At 44.6% G+C, this 20298-nt stretch overlaps 1 protein-coding gene across 2 annotated transcripts in view; it reads left to right on the forward strand.

The window, feature by feature from the left end:
• LOC134339898 (NACHT, LRR and PYD domains-containing protein 3-like) overlaps positions 1-19398 on the forward strand; it is a 33226-nt gene extending 13828 nt beyond the window's left edge. For both annotated transcript variants that reach the window (XM_063036672.1, XM_063036671.1), the window contains exons 4-12: positions 1886-2170; positions 2469-2762; positions 4268-4434; positions 7281-7452; positions 7554-7610; positions 15286-16981; positions 18006-18170; positions 18328-18495; positions 18639-19398. In XM_063036672.1, the coding sequence (XP_062892742.1) occupies positions 1886-2170; positions 2469-2762; positions 4268-4434; positions 7281-7452; positions 7554-7610; positions 15286-16981; positions 18006-18170; positions 18328-18495; positions 18639-18726 (3092 nt within the window). In that variant the 3' untranslated portion in view covers positions 18727-19398. The remainder of the gene's footprint in view (positions 1-1885; positions 2171-2468; positions 2763-4267; positions 4435-7280; positions 7453-7553; positions 7611-15285; positions 16982-18005; positions 18171-18327; positions 18496-18638) is intronic.
• Positions 19399-20298: the final 900 nt, after the last annotated feature.

Raw genomic sequence — 20298 nt, forward strand, 5'->3', positions numbered from 1 at the left:
CCTGTCTTCTCCTATCATTTTGGATCTCCCCCTCCCCCTCCAACTTTCAAATCCCTTACTCACTCTTCCTTCAGTTAGTCCTGATGAAGGGTCTCGGCCTGAAACGTCGACTGCACCTCTTCCTAGAGATGCTGCCTGGCCTGCTGCGTTCATCAGCAACTTTGATGTGTGTTGCTTAAATTTACAGCATCTGCAGAATTCCTGTTGTTTCCACAACCGATGGACTCACTTTCAACGAATCTACATCTCATGTTCTCAGTATTATTTATTTATCTATCTATCTGTCTTTCTACAGTGCCTTGAAAAAGTATTCAGCCCCCAACACCTTGTTCACATAAATGAGTGTTGCAGCCAGGGATTTTGATCAATTTAACTGAGAATTTTTATTTGTACATCGCATGCTCCTTCTTTCAGAGCAGAGCCAAAAAAAACCAGGGAAAATTATAAAGCATGGAAAAATAACAATTCTAAAACTGAAACGTCTGCAGATCAAAAGTATTCATCCCCCTTTGCCCTGTAGCTAGTTGAACCATCTCTCACAGCTGGTAGTATTGGCAATATTCTTTTAGGATAAGTCTCTATTAGCCTTGCAGGCATGGATATGTTTTTTTAGCCAAGACTTCTCCCTTGTCACTTTTCCATAAATTCCTTTTATGTGGAAGGCTTTAGAGATTGTGGAGCCATGAACTTCACCTCCAGTTGCAGACACTGAGTTCTGCAGCTCACTCAGAGTGACAGGGTGGCTTTCAGTTTAAGGTGCAACAGCCAACAGCTTACCTGTGGCTCATAAAGTGAGACATACAACTAAATACTTTATTAGTTACACTTTTCTGTGGAATATTGTGGTAAAAGATCACCGTAAATAATGAAGAAGTGAGCAAAGGCAAGGCTGACTCGAGAGTCGAGCTGTGTGAGTGCGAGACAGATTTGGAGAGAGGTCGAGTCATATTTGAGGAGAAATAGTCAGAGTGATGTCTAGGCGTGCTGAGTGGAGTAAAGTCCGAGTGGAGGAGTTTCGGAGCCCGTCCACCTAAACTAAGAGTGAGGTCTGATCAATCTGACTGTGTAGCCTATTGGAAATGTAGAGTACCTGCCGTATCAGTCAGGGATCTGTGTTGGGACCAATTCTTTTTACATTTTATGTCAATGATTTGAATAATGGAATTGATGGCTTTGTTGCAAAGTTTTCAGGCGATGTGAAGATAGATGAGGGGCAGGTAGTTTTGAAGATGTGGAAAGGCTGCAAAAGGACTTGAACAGATTAAGAGAATGGGTAAAGGAATGGCAGATGGGATACTGTGTCAGGAAGTGAATGGCCATGCACTTTGGTAGAAGAAATGAAAGGATTGACTATTTTCTAAATGCAGAGGAAATTCAAAAAACTGAGGTGCAAAGGGACTTGGGAGTCCTTCTGCTGGATTCCATAAAGGTTAATTTGCAAGTTGAGTCTGTGATGAAGAAGGCAAATACAATGTTAGCTTTCATTTCAAGAGTATTAGAATATAAAAGCAAGGATGTAATGTTAAGACTTTATAATGCACTAGTGAGGCCTCCATTTGAGTATTGTGAGCAGTTTTGGGCCCCTTATTTTAGAAAGGATGTGCTGAGACTGGAGAGGGTTCAAAGGAGGTTGAAGAAAATGATTGCAGGGAATTGAATGGCTCATCATGTGAAGAGTGTTTGATGTCTCTGGGGCTGTATTATTCAAATGCAGAAGAATGAATGGTGGCCTTATTGAAACCTATTGAATGGTGAAAGGTCTTGATAGAGTGGATATGGAGAGGATGTTCCCTCTGGTGGGAGAGTTTAAGACTATAGGATACAACCTCAGAATAAGGTTGCTCAGCTCTGAATCACTCCAGTATAACCTGCAATTCATCTTTAGTTTTAGGTGGTAAATTAAATCGGGTACTCAAGAGACTTTTTCCAGGCCGATCATCGGAGGAAGATGATCGGAACAAGGGAAACAAGATACCAAAGCAGGGCCACATTGAGAGGAATGTCCTAATGGAGTATGGTCCGGCCGCAGAGGATGGGGAGAAAAGTCGGCCCAGAGACAGTGGCGTCAGAGACACGGATGGGGTCGCTGGAATAAGCACAAGTGAGGCGACTGCTTGGCAGCTCAGAAGCTCATTAAACACGGAATTGTCAAGTGCCCGACAAGGAACAGGTGAGACAAATATGTGGGTGATGCCATTAAGATCCCCTGATCTTCGGAGTGTTCAGTTACTGCGTAGCCAGGGATCTTATTACTGTGTCTATCCTGTTCTTTTTCTGGGAGTCGATGTGTCCAGTCACCGGCTTATCGGGTTGGTCACGTGCAGGAAGTACGGTTCACGTTCACCAGCACAGTCCTACTCAAAACCTGTCAGCAGAAGTCTCCGGTCAATTAATTGCAGCCACCCATTCTGAATCTTTGTTTTGCTCCGCTCTGAATCACTCCACTATAACCTGCAATTCATCTTTAGTCTTAGGTAAGAAATTAAATCGGGTACAGAGAGATCTCAAGAGATATTTTCCAGACCGATCATCGAGGAAAGATGATCGGGACAAGGGAAACAAGATAACCAAACAGGGTCAGATTGAGAGGAATGTCCCAATGGAGTACGGTCCGGCCGCAGAGGATGGGGAGAAAAGTCGGCCCAGAGACAGTGGCGTCAGAGACACTGATCCGGAAGCTGGAACCAGCACAAGTGAGGCGACTGCTTGGCAGCTCAGAAACTCATTAAACACGGAATTGTCAAGTGTCCGACAAGGAGCAGGTGAGTCAAATATGTGGGTGATGCGTTCACACATTGTGGCAGGGAGGAGGGAACATGTGAGACCTTCTTAGGGGGATGGCCACAGGGGACAGATAATTGTGCGGCTGTGGTAAATGTGGTGTCGAGGGGCATACGTGAGTGAGAGGAACCCGTTACTCCCATAGCATTGGAGAGGGATGGGAACAGACAAGTCCGGAAAGCGTTTAATTAGAGTAAGGGGAAATATGAAGCTATCAGGCAGGAACTTGGAAGTACAAATTGAGAAGAGCTGTTCTCAGGGAAATGTACGGCAGAAATGTGGCAAATGTTCAGGGGATATTTGCATGATACTCTGAATAGGTACGTTCCAATGTGACAGGCAAAGGATGGTAGGGTACCGGAACATGCTATACAAAGGCTGTTCAAAATCGAGTCAAGAAGAAAAGAAAAGCTTTCCAAAGGTTGAAAAAATAGGCAATGACGGAGATCTGGAAAATTATAAGACTAGCAGGAAGGAGCTTATGAATGAAATTAGGAGAGCCAGAAGGGACCACGAGAAGGCCGTGGCGAGCAGGATTAAGTTAAACCCCAAGGCATTCTACAAGTATGTGAAGAGCAAGAGGATAAGCGTGAGAGAATAGAATCAATCAATTGTGTATGGAAAGGGAGGAGATAGCAGAGGTACTTAATAGGTAGTTTGCTTCAGTATTCACGATGGAAAAGGGCAATGGCGATTGTAGGGATGGCTTACAGCGGAATGAAATGCTTGGGTATATAGGCATTAAGAACGATGATGTGCTGGAACTTTTAGAAAGGATCAAGTTGGGTAAGTCACCGGGACCGGACACGATATAGCCCAACCTACTGTGGGAGCCGAGGGAGGAAATTGCTGAACCTCTGGCAATGATCTTTGCATCTTTAGAAGTTCCGGAGGATTCGAGGGTTGCAGATGTTGTTCCCCTATTCAAGAAATTGAGTGGAAATAGTCCAGGAAATTATAGACTTTTAAGACTTACTTCAGTGGTTGGTAAGTTGATGGAGAAGATCCTGTAGAGGGGTCATATTCTGCATGGAGGCCAGTGACCAGTGGTGTGATTCAAGGACCAGTTCTGGGACCCCTTCTATGCGTGATTTTTAGAAATGACCTGGATGAGGAGGTGGAGGGATGGGTTAGTAAACTTGTTGATAACACAAAGGTTGGGGGCGTTGTGGATAGTGTGAAGGGCTGTCAGAGGTTACAGCGGGACATCTCTGGGATGCAAAACTGGGTTGAGAAGTGGCAGATGGAGTTCAACACAGATAAGTGTCAGGTGGTTCATTTTGGAAGGTCAAATATGATGGAAGAATATAATATCAGTGCTAAGACTCTTGGCAGTTTGGTGGATCAGAGCGATCTTGGGTTTCGAGTCCGTATGTCCAGACACTCCAAGTTGCAGTGCAGGTTCACTCTGTGGTTAAGAAGGCATACGGCGTATTGGCCATCAATGTTTGAGATGTTGTCCACTTTCTCCTTTTCATATTTGCAGATCCAGTGTCTACGATCCCTGATCTCCTGGCACAGTGGGATGAATATCAACTTTACGAACAGACAATGTTCTACAGCAACAAATTGAAAGAAGCTATTGAAGAAGGGGTTGAACCACTCAGTTGGATGTTGACAAAGGAGGGACACTTCAGTGCACAAGAACATGCAGTGAGTGTATTTAGTGTTTTCTCACAGAGGGAATACTGATCAAAATTAATCTCCGACACGGCGTTCCACATGGCAATCAAGATTTGTTCTATAACTTGTCTCCAGTAGATCTGATTTCAGCTGTAAAGATCCAGTTAAGGTGGGGAGCCCTGGGAACTGCAGGTTCAGTGTCATCATTTCCTCTCACATCTGCTGTATTTATCGGTGTGGCCTAAGAGCAGGGGCTGCATATCCGGACTGTTGAAGAGGCATTCAGTTTAAAATGAATTTCCCATCTTAACAGGACCGTCTGACAAATTCACCCGAGTTTATTAATATAGGATGAATATCAAGATGTCAGATTGTAAGTTGGGCCAATTGTCCTCACTGCAGTCTCTGAAGGATTGTAAGCTTACTAACCAAACCTGCTTCCGTTTCCATCAGAGTTCCCAAACAATTCGTAACTGCCTATTCACAAAGCAATTGAAAATTAAATCACAGCAACAGGATCTTCCGCCAGACAAGTCCGTGCCAAAACATTTAAACGGCGCACTCCTATCGACCTGCTCCCGGACCATAGCTCTCCATACGCGTACCATCCACGTACCGATCCAAACATCTGTTAACCGTTCAAATCCAGCTTGCTTCCAACTCGTTCGCTGTTAGCGCATTTCACACACTCACGGTGAAGAAGTTCCACTCATGTTCCCCATGAAATGTTCACCTTTCACCTTTCACCCTTAACTGTTGACCACTTGTTGTAACACCCGAACTTTGTGGAAAGTAGCCTTCTTGCATTTACCCTTTTTATACCCCTCATGATAAATTCGTATACCTCTATCACATCTCCCCTCAACCCTTCACATTCCAGGAACAAAGTCCTAACCCATTCCATATTTCCTTATAACTCAGGTCATCCAGTCCCTACAATATCCAAGTTAAATTTTATCTGTACTCTATCAAACTTATTTCCATCTTCCCTGTATGCAGGTGACCAGAACTGCACGCAATATTGTAAATCTACCTCAACAGCTTGTATCGCAAGTTCCAAATAACACCCCAGATCCTGTAATCATCTGAATCCTGAGACAGCCGCACCGACATTAACTAACATTCTGTTGTCTTTACCCATCAATCATAAGACCCTAAGACAGAGGAGGAGAGGTCCATTGATTCTGTCCGCCATTCCTACATCGATGATTTAATATGCGACTTAACTGCATTCTCCTGGTTTCTCCCCGTAAACGTAGAAGACCTGACTAATCAAGAACTTACCAACCTCCATTTTAAATGTACCAAATGACTGGTGGTTGGCGATGGAAGTTACAGATTTACTACCGTCCCGTTAAAGACATTCTTCCTTGTCTGTTCTAAATGGACGTCCTTCTATTCTGAGGCTGTGCCTTTTGGTTCTAGACTCTTCACTGCAATCAATATCCTTTCCACAGAAAATTCCACGTTTATCCAAGTTTCAAAAATAGTTTGTCTTCATTACTTGTACAAATGTGCATGTCCATATAATTCCCTATGCTATATTCAAACTGGCACTGCTTTGTCCATTTTCCATTCAGTCTATTTTTTTTTCCGTGAACTCCCTGCTTCACAACGCTTCCCGTCCCTCTGCATATCTTGGTATTGTCCCCAACTTAGCCATAAACCCAACGATTCCGTCTTCGAAATCATTGCCATATATCAAGAAAAGAAACGGTCGTAAAACCCCTACAGAACAGCACTAGCCGCCTGCATCTAAAACGAAAGGCCCACTTTGTTCGCATTCTTTGCCTCCTGATAGTCAGCCTGAAGTCGAACTAGAGGAAAAACGTGAATCCTCTGTCAGTGCTAGTATCTTTCCTATCATACCATGGGCCCTTATCGGGTAGGCACCCTCATGTGCGGCACCTAGTCAAAGGTGTTGTCTTGCAATTTATCTTTGGCCAGCACTTCTCCCATGCCTTTGTAATTCCCTTTATCCATGGTAATACTGATACGTCTAACTTTACCCCCTCCTTCTCAATCTACAGGGTGAGTTCTATTAAATTATGACCACGGACCCTTGAGGGTTCCTTTACCTTAAGCTCCCTAATGAAATGTGTCTCGAAACACAACACCAAATCCAAATTCACCTTTACCATCGTGCCCTCAACCAGAAGCCTCTTAGAAAGCATCTCGTAGGCATTATACAAACCCTGTCTCTTGGGATTTAGCACCAACTTGATTTTCCAACGCTAACTGCATTTTGAAATCACAACCTATCCCTCATAGCTATTTTAATATTGCCCTTTTTACAAGTTTTCTTCACAATCTCCATATCCTAGCGACTGTTTAAAGTCCTATATCTAATTTCCATCAGCTATGGTATTCAAGTTTCTTAACTCTACACACAAGATTATCAATACGATGTCACCTCTTTCAAAGATTTTTTTTTAAATATCAGAGACGATCCAAGCCTACCAGCCTATCCTTTCGATACAAAATGTAACCGTGGATGTAAGCACAAAACTATGAACTTCTTTCAACCACAATTCAGTGATGCTTTCCATCCATTTTTTTCTCTCTCGCTCTCCCCGTTCTTGTTGTCACATCCTGTTGATGTAATGTTGCACATTGACGGATCGAGGAAATTAATCTTCTTCTATCTATTGCAGAGTGTCAGTGAAGCCTTATTCTTGCGCGACATTGATTTTAAATTTTCCTCAATTACTGATTCTCTGTTAATGACAGAACCCAGAGATTACTGAGAGGATGAGTTGACAGTCCAGTGACTGCATCTGTTCTGAACCGACAGCGACAATGGACGCATACTGTCCTCCACATTTTCCATGTCTTTTTGTCTGCTACACAATAAATTAATTGTTTCCCTTTTATAGAGGGTCACTGAACTGGCAGAGAAGGGAAACCGGGCAGAAAGTTCCAAACTCTTCGTCAGTTTGGTGATGGGGAAAGACTCGCGGGCCCGGAGGGCGATGTGGGAATCCTTTGAGAAAATGCAGAATGAGCTACCGAAGTTGGACAAAATACTGAAGGAAATACAGGATCTCGGTATGTTAAAGCCACGCACTGAACGCAAAGTCACATTGAAATAAACAGTTTTAAGTGTAATAGCTCGGTTATCATGAGAGCTTTTTTTTTTATTTAAACAGGTCCGGATCCACATGAACACATAAATATTAGCCGAGAATTACCCACTCAACTGAAAGGTGAGTGATGTAATGCAGCGTTCAAACCACATCTCAAATGTTAGACTGTGGTTGGCAGAAGCTGTGTTATAGTAAAAATAAGTAGTTGAATTACGGTAAATATATACGTGTACATTAAATAGTTGAACTAAAATAGTACTATACCAGAAATGATAAAAAAAAAGAGAGACAGAGTCCATGGATTCAATGTCAATTTAGAAATCGGATGTCAGACGGGCAGAAGCAGTTGCTGAATTGCTGAGTGTGTGCCTTCATATTCCTGTACCCCCTCCTGATAACAATCAGGGTTCTTCATCGTGGACGCCGCCTTTCGGAGGCACTGAACCATAGAAACTACAGCACAAAAACAACCCTTTTAGCCCTTCTTGGCTGTGCCGAACCATTTTCTGCCTAGTCCCACTGACCGGCACATGGACCATATCCCTACATACACCTCCCATTCATGTATCTGTCCAATTTATTCTTAATTGTTAAAAAAGAACCCGCATTTACCACCTCGTCTGGCAGCTCATTCCATACTCCCACCACTCTCTGTGTGAAGAAGCCTCCCCCCCAATATTCCCTTTAAACTTTCCCCCCCTCAACCTTAACCCATGTCCTCTGGTTTTTTTCTCCCCTTGCCTCAGTGGAAAAAGCCTGCTTGCATTCACTCTATCTATACCCATCATAATTTTATATACCTCTATCAAATCTCCCCTCATTCTTCTACGCTCCAGGGAATAAAGTCCTAACCTATTCAACCTTTCTCTGTAACTGAGTTTCTCAAGTCCCGGCAACATCCTTGTAAACCTTCTCTGCACTCTTTAAACCTTATTTATACCCTTCCTGTAATTTGGTGACCAAAACTGAACACAATACTCCAGATTCGGCCTACCAATGCCTTATACAAACTCATCATAACATTCCAGCTCTTATACTCAATACTTCGATTAATAAAGGCCAATGTACCAAAAGCTCTCTTTACGACCCTATCTACCTGTGACGACACTTAGGGAATTTTGTGTCCGTATTCCCAGATCCCTCTGTTCCACTGCACTCCTCAGTGCCTTACCATTAACCCTGTATGTTCTACGTTGGTTTGTCCTTCCAACGTGTAATACCTCACACTTGTCAGTATTAAACTCCTACTGCCATTTTTCAGCCCATTTTTCCAGATGGTCCAAGTCCCTCTGCAGGCTCTGAAAACCTTCCTCACTGTCTACTACACCTCCAATCTTTGTATCATCAACAAACTTGCTGATCCAATTTACCACATTATCATCCAGATCACTGATATAAATGACAAATTACAATGGACCCAGCACTGATCCCTGTGGCACACCACTAGTCACAGGCCTCCACTCGGAGAAGCAATTCTCTACTACCACTCTTTGGCTTCTTCCATCGAGCCAATGTCTAATCCAATTTACCACCTCTCCATGTGTACCTAGCGACTGAATTTTCCTAACTAACCTCCCATGCGGGACCGTGTCAAAGGCCTTACTGAAGTCCATGTAGACAATATCCACTGCCTTCCCTTCATCCACTTTCCTGGTAACCTCCTCGAAAAACTCCAACAGATTGGTCAAACATCACCTACCACGCACAAAGCCATGTTGACTCTCCCTATAAGCCCCTGTCTATCCAAATGCTTGTAGATTCTGTCTCTTAGTACTCCCTCCAATAACTTACCTACTACTGACGTTAAACTCACCGGCCTATAATTTCCCGGATTACTTTTCGATCCTTTTTTAAACAACGGAACAACATGAGCCACTCTCCAATCCTCTGGCACCTCACCTGTAGACAGCGACATTTTAAATATTCCTGCCAGCACCCCCGCAATTTCAACACTAGTCTCCTTCAAGGTCCGAGGGAACACTCTGTCAGGTCCCGGGGATTTATCCACTTTAATTTTCCTCAAGACAGCAAGCACCTCCTCCTTTTCAATCTGTACAGTTTCCATGGTCTCACTACTTGATTTCCTCAATTCCATAGATTTCAAGCCAGCTTCCTTCGTAAATACAGACGCAAAAAACCTATTTAAGATCTCCCCCATTTCCTTTGGTTCCGCACAAAGCCGACCACTCTGATCTTCAAGAGGACCAATTTTATCCCTTACAATCCTTTTGCTATTAACATACTTGTAAAAGCTCTTTGGATTATCCTTCACTTTGACTGCCGAGGCAACCTCACGTCTTCTTTTAACCTTCCTGATTTCTTTCTTAAGTATTTTCTTGCACTTCTAATACTCCTCAAGCACCTGATTTACCCCCTGTTTCCTATACATTTCATACAACTCCCTCTTCTTCTTTATCAGAGTTGCAATATCCCTTGAGATCCAAGGTTCCTTATTTCTATTCAATTTGCCTTTAAGATGCTCCTTCAAGATATCTTTGACAGTACGGCAGCTAGCATCCATGATAAAGCTGACTAATTTTGCAATTTTCTGTAGCTGCTTTCGATCTTGTGCAGAGTCCCCCACACCAGACAGGTGCAGCCTGTCAGAATGCTCTCCCCTGAACATCAGTAGATGCCTTCGAGTGTTTTAGATGACAATCCAAATCTCCTCACACTCCGAAATAAACATAGCCGCTGTCTTGCCTCTTTTATAGTTGCATCGTTATGTGCGGACCAAGTAACATGTTCAGAGATACTGACACCCAGGAACTTGAAATTGCTAAATCTCTCTACTTCTGATCCCTCTGAGGACTGGTTCGTATTCGTTCACCTAACTCTCTCTGAAGTCCACAATCAGCTCTTTGCTTTTGACCATAAACCATTTGCCGATCTCTGGATTCAAGTTACCATTCAGAGGATCTATCGTTGCAGCCTGAATATGCTACAAAGTATGTTTCCACTAATCCAGCAGTTGGTTCTGCGAGAGTTTCACACTGGCCCAAACGCGCTAGAAATCCCCACACACCCCAGGCAGGTTCCTGATAGTGTGTATCTTACAGTACAGGTAACTTTTTCATCCTCAGATCTTTCAGCCTCCAAAACACTTTCCCCTTCTTTAGAATACTGCACTCACTCCTGCCCTGGGATGCTTTTGACATAGTGGCATATTGCTGGTACCTTCCACAGTGAAGACCACCGGATAATGGCTGCTGAGTTCATCCGCCATTTCCTTTTCCCCCATTACTACATCTCCAACATCATTTTCCAACTGTCGAATATCTGCCCTCTCCTTTCTTATGCTCTTTATATATCCAGTAAAGGAAGTAAAAAATGTATCTTTATATTGTGGATCATATCCATTCTTGTGTATATCTAAGACTATCTTGAACAGGCCTGTCATCGTTGCATCGGTGACCATCCTGGAAGTACATTCCAGGCACCCACTTCTTTGCAAGAACAACCAAACAAAAAATAAATAACTACCCACATGTTCTTTGAATGTGCTCCGCCTCGCCAAAACCAAATGCCCCCTGGTGTTAGGCATTTCAGGATACCGACTATAACTCTGCCTCTCTTAATCTTATACACCCCTATCAGATCTCTCCCCAGCCTCCGGTGTAAACAAACCAAGTTTCTTAAGCCTCTCCTTGTAACCCGTGCCCTCGAATCGGGTAACATTTTGGTGAACCTGTTCTGCACCCTCTCCAATGATTCAAAAAGTTGGGCCATCAGAAGACCCAGGAGAAGAATTAGTTCATTCGGCTCATCGAATTTGCTCTTCAATTCCTGTCAGCGCCACTGCCCTGCCTTCTACCTGTAAATTTGACGCCCTTACTAAGGAACTTATCAACTTGCCCTTTAAATATAACCAATGACTTGTCCTCCGCAGCCATCCATGGCAAAAAAAAATAGAACATAGAATAGTACAGCACAGTACAGGCCCTTTGGCCCACAATGTTGTACCGACTCTTAAACCCTGCCTCCCATATAAGCCCCCACCTGAAATTCCTCCATATATCTGTCTAGTCGTCTCTTAAACTTCACTACTGTATCTGCCTCCGCCATTGACCCAGGCAGTGTATTCCACGCACCAACCACTCTCTGAGTGAAAAACCTTCCTCTAATATCCCCCTTGAACATTCCACCCCTTACCTTAAAGCAATGTCCTCTTGTATTGAGCAGTGGTGCCCTGGGGAAGAGGCGCTGGCTATCCACTCTATCTATTCCTCTTATTATCTTGTACACCTCTATCATGTGTCCTCTCATCCTCCTTCTCTCCAAAGAGTAAAGCCCTAGCTCCCTTAATCTCCGATCATAATGCATACTTTCTAAACCAGGCAGCATCCTGGTAAATCTCCTCTGTACCCTTTCCAACCCTTCCACTCCTTCACCTCATTGAGGTGACCAGAAATGGACACAGTACTCCAAGTGTGGCCTAACCAGAGTTTTATAAAGCTGCATCATTACATCGCGACTCTTAAACTCTATCCCTCGACTTATGAAAGCTAACACCCCATAAACTTTCTTAACTAGCCTATCCACCTGTGAGGCAGCTTTCAGGAATCTGTGGACATGTACCTCGAGATCCCTCTGCTCCTCCACACTACTAAGTATCTTGCCATTTACTTTGTACTTCTTAGCCCAGTTCTGCATTCTATCAATGTCCCCCTGCAATCTTCGACAATCCTCTACACTATCTACAGCACCACCAACCTTTGTGTCGTCTGCAAACTTGCCAACCCACCCTTCTACCCCCACATCCAGGTCGTTAATAAAAATCACGAAAAGTAGAGGTCCCAGAACAGATCCTTGTGGGACACCACTAGTCACAATTCTCCAATCTGAATGTACTCCCTTCACCACCACCCTCTGCAGGCAAGCAAAATAATCACACATTCATCACCCGCAATCGAAAGAAATTTCTCTTCATTTCTGTTCAAAAGTGACTTACTTCTTTCCCACTCCTCGGCCATACTCCCTAGCCTTCTGCCCGTAACAAATAAGAAGAACTCTAAATATAAATACATATAATAACAAGGTAAAACATATCTTTTACCTAAAGGAGAAATCACAGATGACCCATCAAAACCTCGTCCTATTACATGCTTATAAACGATATATAAAATTGCAACATCATGTATCTCGCAACTAATCATCACTCATTGGATAACTACAATATACTTGCAGAAGAGCAGAAACGATGTCATAAGGGTATGAGAGGATGTAAAGAACAACTAATAATAGATCCTGCAATTCTAAACCAAACCCGGAGAAAAGCAGAAATATCTCATTTTGTTACAGTGATTACCAAAAATATTTGATTCTGTCCCACACTCATAGTTAACAGAAGTTCTTAAAACATGCGCAGGTTTTGAAATTCTGTGAAATTCCTACATCTGATGAAGCATTGGTGTGTTATAAGCACTGCATCTATTAACAACCAAAATCAAACAGCGTTATTAAAATAAACTGAGGAATTTCTCAGAGTGACTCTCTAAGCTCACTGCGGCCGTGCTTAGCTTTAAAACCACTCTCTAATTTATTAAATTGGTTGAAAATACAATATCAAATCATCAAAAGGCGAAATGATTCATACGTTGAAACGTTGACACATCTATTCATGGATGATTTTAATTAATACTCTCCTTCATCAGTAAATCGAAATTAATTAATTCAAAACAGTGGAACTATTCTCGAAAGGTATAAACATCAACTTTAGAGTAGGTAAGTGCACAATATTCAGCAGATTCTGGGGCGCCATTAAGTCGGCACTTGAACGAGCAGCTTCGATGGAAATGGTCACATATTCCGGTTTCAGACGGCAACAGCTGAAATCCATAGCTACAGCTATGTGTAATACAGCAATTTACATCGTCTTAAGGTGATTAAAAATCAATCAATACTCAAAGCCGACGAATTTCGGACAGCAGTCTGGAGTCGCATGTGCAGTTCCCCAGACTTTCACAACCGACTATTGTCCAGCGAGCGTACAATCGCTGGTAAATAGAATCGAAGATCTCCGAGCAAGATTGCTGTCACATTGTGTTTTCTGCTTCATGGAGACTTGGATATCTCCCGCCAACCCGGATGCCGTGATACAGCTCGCTGGCTTCACATTCACCATCAAGGTAGGACTGTGGAGTCTTTCAAAGGCAGAGGAGGTGGAGTATGCTTCATTACTAACCCCCTGTGGTGTTCAAACGTGGTTGTTTTACCACAGTCATGCTCACTCGACCTGGAACATCTCACGATCAAGCGTCGTCCTCTTTGGGAATTTTAAGCAGGCCAGATGAAAAGTTCTTGAAGAGTTAACACCAACACATCACGTGTGGAACCAGAGGAGCCAAGATACTGAAGCACAGTTATACTGCCATCAAGACTGCTAACTGTACCATCCCACGTCCACTTGTCGATACTTTGGAAAGTCTGATCGCCCGGCTGGACTTCTACACCCTGGCTCTGGTATCAATTGCTATGAACTGCTTCGGGCGATGGGTTATGGCACACATCAACCACAGCCTACCGGTCAACCTCGACGCTTTGCAATTCGCCTACTGGAGCAACAGGTCAACGGCAGATGTCATCTCTCTGGCCCTACATTCCTCCTTATAACACCTGGAGAATAAGGTCTCATACGTAAGGCTCCTTTTCATTGACTACAGCTCTGCCTTTAATACCATCATTCCAAATAAACTGATTCCGAAGCTCCAGAACCTGGGCCTTAGCACTCAGATCTGCAGCTGGATCTTCAACTTCCTCACAGACAGGACCCAGGCTGTAAAAAATAGCGGACAAGCTCTCCTCTACAATCACTCTGAGCACCGGTGCCCCACAAGGCTGTGTACTCAGCCCCCTGCTGTACTCACTGTACACCCATGATTTTGTAGCCAAGTTTCCATCAAACTCAATATATAAGTTTGCTGATGACACCACAATTGTAGGCCGTATCTCGGGTAATGATGAGTTTGAGGAAATTAAGAACCTGGTGGCATGGTGCGAAGACAATAACCTATCCCTCAACGTCAGCAAGACGAAGGAATTGGCTGTTGACTTTGAAATTATACACTCCTTCATTAGTAAAGCTGAAACAATTAAATAATATAGCAACACGCACAACACGCGGGAGGAACTCAGCAGGTCGGGCAGCATCCGTGCAAACGAGCAGTCAACGTTTCGGGCCGAGACTTTGGGATGTTGCTTTGACCCCAGCATCTGCGGAGTATTTTGTTTTTAAATAAGATAGCAGATGCATTTTTGGGAGATGTATACAAGAAGTTTGGATGAGAAAAATGTAGAACATTGAACATAAAGATGCTGCCCGACTTGAGTATTTTACGCATATTCTGCTCCTGTTTCGATGCAGGATGCAGTGGCCACCTGTGAATCCCCGGTGAGCAGTTTCCTAAAATGCACACTGTCCTGCTCTCCATATTTCCACACCAGATCAACATTCATATCACTTGCTAATGATGCAACCAATGCTTTAAAAATAGTGAAATGTTTTTGTAAAGGAGAACGTCCACAGATGTGAAGTCAGAATTGCAATAGGATATCAGGGGAATGTTCACCTTCACACGGAATTACTACCAGAATATGACGAATGAATACTTTCTAGCATATTCATTCCTGTCAGATATGGTGTTTGAGAGCAGAATTTTACTTTCTGCACCAAATGAATGCTAAGTATTGAATTAATTCATGTAAACTCTACCACTGAATATTGTAATGCTGTTATAAAGTTTTTTGTCAGTTGAGCCATTTACCATTTTGACTTTGTTCTCTGTTCCCATGTAAGATGTTCAACAGAAACACAGGGAGACTCTGCGGACACAAACTGAAACACTGAGAGTAAACACGATCCTGATGAGGGAGAAGGTGAAGGGTTTCCAGCTGGATGATCGATACGCTGAGCTCACGGTCATTTCTACTGTTCGAGACCGGAGACTGGTAGAAAACGAGGAGTGGAGAAAGAAACATCTCTGCGGAGAGCTGGAAAAAATCGGGACTGATCAGTTGTTCCAGAGCAGCTTTTCCCGGAGTGAAATCAAATCTGGGAGTTCAGCAGCAGTGGTCGGAGGCCCGGGGATCGGGAAAACAACAATGGTGCAAAAGATTGTTTATGACTGGGCCACGGGGAAAATATACCAACAATTCCAGTTTGTCTTCCGTTTCAGATTCAGGGATTTAAACTCCATTAACTGTAGAATAAGCCTGAGAAAATTGATTCTGGATCAGTATCCTTACTTCGGGAATTTGCTGAGAGAGGTCTGGAAGAACCCTGAGAGATTGCTGTTTATATTTGATGGTTTGGATGAATTCAAACACAAAATCGATTTTACTGACAGTCGGAGAGATACAGAATCCAAGCACCAGTGCCCAGATCCCGAGTGGTGGTGTGAGGTGTCTGACATTGTGTACAGTTTAATCCAGCACAAGCTGCTCCCAGGGTGTTCAGTACTGGTGACCACCCGTCCCACTGCGTTACAGTTATTGGAAAAGGCTGAGATCAGTGTCTGGGCTGAAATCCTGGGATTTGTTGGTGAGGAACGGAAGGGATATTTCTACAGACACTTTGAAGATCAGAAGGTGGCGGCAGCTGTTTTCAAACACGTGAAGGAGAACGAGATCCTGTACACCATGAGCCACAACCCCTCCTTCTGCTGCATTCTCGCTCTGGCACTGGGCCCTTTCTTCACACAAAGAGTCAGGGACCCTCAACGAGTTCCCACGACCGTCACCCAATTATATTCCTGCTACATTTACAACATCTTAAAGAAGCACGAATGTGAGATTGAGAAAACTCGTGATGTGTTATTCGGAGTTGGTCAGATGGCTTTCGCAGGAGTGTCTCAGAGGAAGATTGTGTTTACAGATGAAGATTTGATCGAGTACAATCTCCAGCCTTCCCAGTTCCTGATGGAGCTTTTGGAGAGAGAGGATTCTGCCCGGGGTGTGGTGTACACATTCCCACACCCCACCATCCAAGATTTTGTAGCTGCACTCGCACAATACCTGACTCTAGATCCTGGGGATATCCTGAAATTTCTCACTGCAGCCCACAACGCAACCGACGGGCGATTCGAGGCATTTCTCCTTTTTTTTGCTGGTCTCTCCTCCTCAAGAACAGCTCGGGTCCTGGAAGAGTTTTTGGGTCCGTTTTCTGATCAAACAACCTGTCGGGTGATTGATTGGATGAAGGCGGAAGTTAAACGCCAGAGTAGAAGCATATGGAGTGAAGCCGGATATAGCCTCCTGAACACAATGTACTACCTGTTTGAGTCTGAGAATCGAGGACTGGTTCAGGCCGCACTGGGATCTGTGGAAAGACTTTCATTCAGTGGAATGACACTGATCCCGATTGACTGCGCTGTCCTGTCACATGTCATCGGACTCAGTGATACAATAATACTCCTCGATCTCTCTAGCTGCCATATTCAGGGTGAAGGATTCCAGTGGCTGGGACCTGGGCTGCACAAGTGCCAGGAGTTGAGGTAGCTTGATTTATCTCTTACCGTGATCTGTGAAACTGTTCCATTGTGTTGCTTCAATGTTAGGAATTTGGGCGAAACTGGGTAGTAACCCAGGTTGTGTATAATTGTGATAACTGACCAGGGGATCGGTCAGTATTTCCCCAAGGATGGTAAGGTTCTGTGGTTCCTCGTCGAGGGATTTGGGGACTTCATCAGATTCGTCAACCACAGGACGTGTTTCTCGCAGTCTATCTCACTGTTACTGACACCCACACCAATACTGACTGCAGCAGGTGAGTCAGAACTTCTCACCCTTTTCCCGCTGAGGGGCAAAAGAGGGTCAGAGGACTGACCCAGTGAGAGGGAGAGAAATACATCTGAGGGACAGTCCTCTCCCTGCCCTTCCCCGTGTATGACTATCACCATCCACGACCAGACACCCAATTCGCATGACGGCATCTCCTATCACGACTGGGGGCCTCAGTTCGGACAAACCCTTCCTGTGCCATTGATGTTCTTGTCGGGTCTGCTTTTCTCATTGCTATTTTCCTGCGGGATCTTTCTGTCCCGTTCATTCTGTGGGGATCTCTGTTCCCCAACCTCCTTCCTCCTGTTGGGGGCGCTCTTCCTTTGTTTCCAAACTCTCTTCCCCATTGTCTTTCCCTCTTTGTCTCAGATACCCTGGAGCTGCGCACTGAGGGACATTGACAGAGATGGGAAATCCGATCAGTGATTTTCTGAAAGGATTAATTTTTCCTGAAATATCCAAGTGATGAAATCCCCTCAGACACACGGTTTCAATAGTTCATCGATTTGTCTGTTTGTGTTTAGACTTGGGGAGTATGACCTGGGAGATTCAAGAGTGAAACTGGTGTCTGCGGCTCTCAGTAACACAGAGTATAAAATACAGTACTATGTTTACAGTCACTGGGTGTTTGACACTGAACATTAATGTGATCAGTAATTGTATTACTGATAAACACTGGAGATTTGCACCGTCTCCTGTCTCTCTGTGTCCCTCACCCTCAATCTCTCTCATCTCCAGACTGAACAATGTCAGTCTCACAGATTCCGGTGCCGAGGATCTCGTCTCCACTCTCAGTACAAACCGATCAGTGATGGAGCTGAAGGAAAATAAGCTGGGAGATTCAGGAGTGAAACTGGTGTCTGCGTCTCTGAGGAACCCAGAGTGTAAAATACAGAAACTGGAGTAAGTACCAGACTGTGGTAGTTTGTGTTTACAGTCACTGGATATCTGACACTGAATAATAATGTGGTCAGCTATTGTGTTACTGATAAACACTGGGGATTTGTACCGTCTCCTGTCTCTCTGTGTCCTTCACCCTCACTCTGTCCCTCATCTCCAGGCTGGGTCATGTCGGTCTCACAGATTCTGGTGCAGAAGATCTCGTCTCCGCTGTCAGTAAAAACCGGTCACTGACGACGCTGTACCTGGGATTAAACTCGCTCGCAGACGGATCAGTCCCCGTTGTCCGCCGCCTCATACTGTCTCTCCTGCGTCTGAAGTGGATCCGGTGAGTGTTTGTGTCAATGTTCAATGTGAGAAAATGTCAACGGATTCGCGGAGATTCTGCTGATATTTGTCTGTGAGTGTTGAAACATTAACCCAAGCCCGTGTTGCTGACAGTGTTAGTAATTTGTTTATTTCCTCTTTCAGACTGGTAGGGAATCGATTCTCTTTGATCGGGAAGGAGAAACTGAAATCTCTGGAGGAAATCAGACACGGACTGATTGTGATCACCTGAATGTGTGAACAGCCCAGTTTGGGGACATTTTGGCCTACTCCACGCCCTTCTCTTTAACGGCCACGCTCCTCTTTTAATGTCTGCGCTCCAGATTGACTTACCAATGGTATTAACTAATCTTGTCTCTAGCCGAGCCTTGTGTGACATCCAGGTGTTTCTGAAATCATGTAATTCCGCCTCCTGTCAGCGGCGCTTCTTCCGCCGTATGATCGGGTCCGAGTGCTTCACCAAGTGACGCCCTGTGGAATTACACAGTCTTGGAAAGTCCGCCTGCGGGGCTCATTCTGGGACACCAGTGTTCCGGGCTGGGATTATCCATAGGGAAGATTCCTTTGCTCCCTTTGCTGAGGACGGTGCATTCTTTGCTATGTGGAGATATAATGATGTTAAATTGACACATACCTCGGTAGTGACCCTGGATCTGCGGTGATCGCGAACACTGCCGTGAAGTGTAACTTTGTAATCATCGGTTCCCCGACGCAGAGTGATGATGAGAAACGGGACTGATCATTCACCCTGTCACTCATTGCCGTCGGTCAATTAGTTGCTTGTGTCTGTGAGTAAATCGGGAGCAGCTAATTTATTCCCGCACGTTAGCAGGAATTGTATAATTTACATTTGTCATGATTAAATCAACAAACCGCTGTAGCTTCCAGTCGTGGTGCTGAACTTGAGTCTGATTTGAGGAGAAAGAGTGACCTGAGGTTACTGCTGTCCCCCGCAGCCCGGGCAAACCGACAATGGGCCAAAGCCTCTCACACTAGCACAACAGCGTCTCACGTCCAGGCTGAGGGAGGTCTGGTGGGATGGCCCCCCAACTCCTGCTAACCCCGCCCTCTCCTCCTTCCCGCCACCTGGGCTCTACCGCCCCACCAGCCGCGCGCGCTCCTTGAACCCCACCACTCGCGCGCGCTCCCCTCGCGTCCGCTGCCCCGTGCGCGGACTCTGTCCAACCTATTCCCACTGCGCAGCCCATAATCTGCTTTTTTCTAGCATCCCTTTACCGATCTGATAGTCTCGTAAACTTCACTAATATATCTCTCTCAATCACCACTCTCCGCAGGGAATTCTTGTCACAAACCACTCCCCGTTAAAATAAAACACCTTCCGTAAATCGTCTTCCACTCATCCTAAATTTACGTGCCTACCGTAAGAAACCTGGGAAAAAAGATACCGTCTGTCTTATATATTATGAACCTCCATCAGAACTACTCTCAGCTTCGTCCGGTCCAGAGAAAACAGCCCCAGTTTGTCCAGGCAGCATCCGGGTTAACGCCTTCTGTACCGTCGACAAAGCCTGGGCACCCTTCCTCTGATAGGGCCATCAGAGTTAAATGTATTACTCCAGGGTGCGGCCCCTTGTCAAATACCTTCTGAAAATCCAAGTAAACACTATCCATTGACGCAAACAGGAGGAAACCTGCAGATGCTGGAAATTCAAGCAACACACAGAAAATGCTGGTGGAACGCAGCAGGCCAGGCAGCATGTACAGGAAGAGGTACAGTCGACTGCTATAGATGCTGCCTGTCCTGCTGCGTCCACCAGCATTTTGTGTGTGTTACTGTCCATTG

Source organism: Mobula hypostoma, chromosome 31 (assembly GCF_963921235.1).
Source record: "Mobula hypostoma chromosome 31, sMobHyp1.1, whole genome shotgun sequence".
Classification (NCBI taxonomy): Eukaryota; Metazoa; Chordata; class Chondrichthyes; order Myliobatiformes; family Myliobatidae; genus Mobula; species Mobula hypostoma.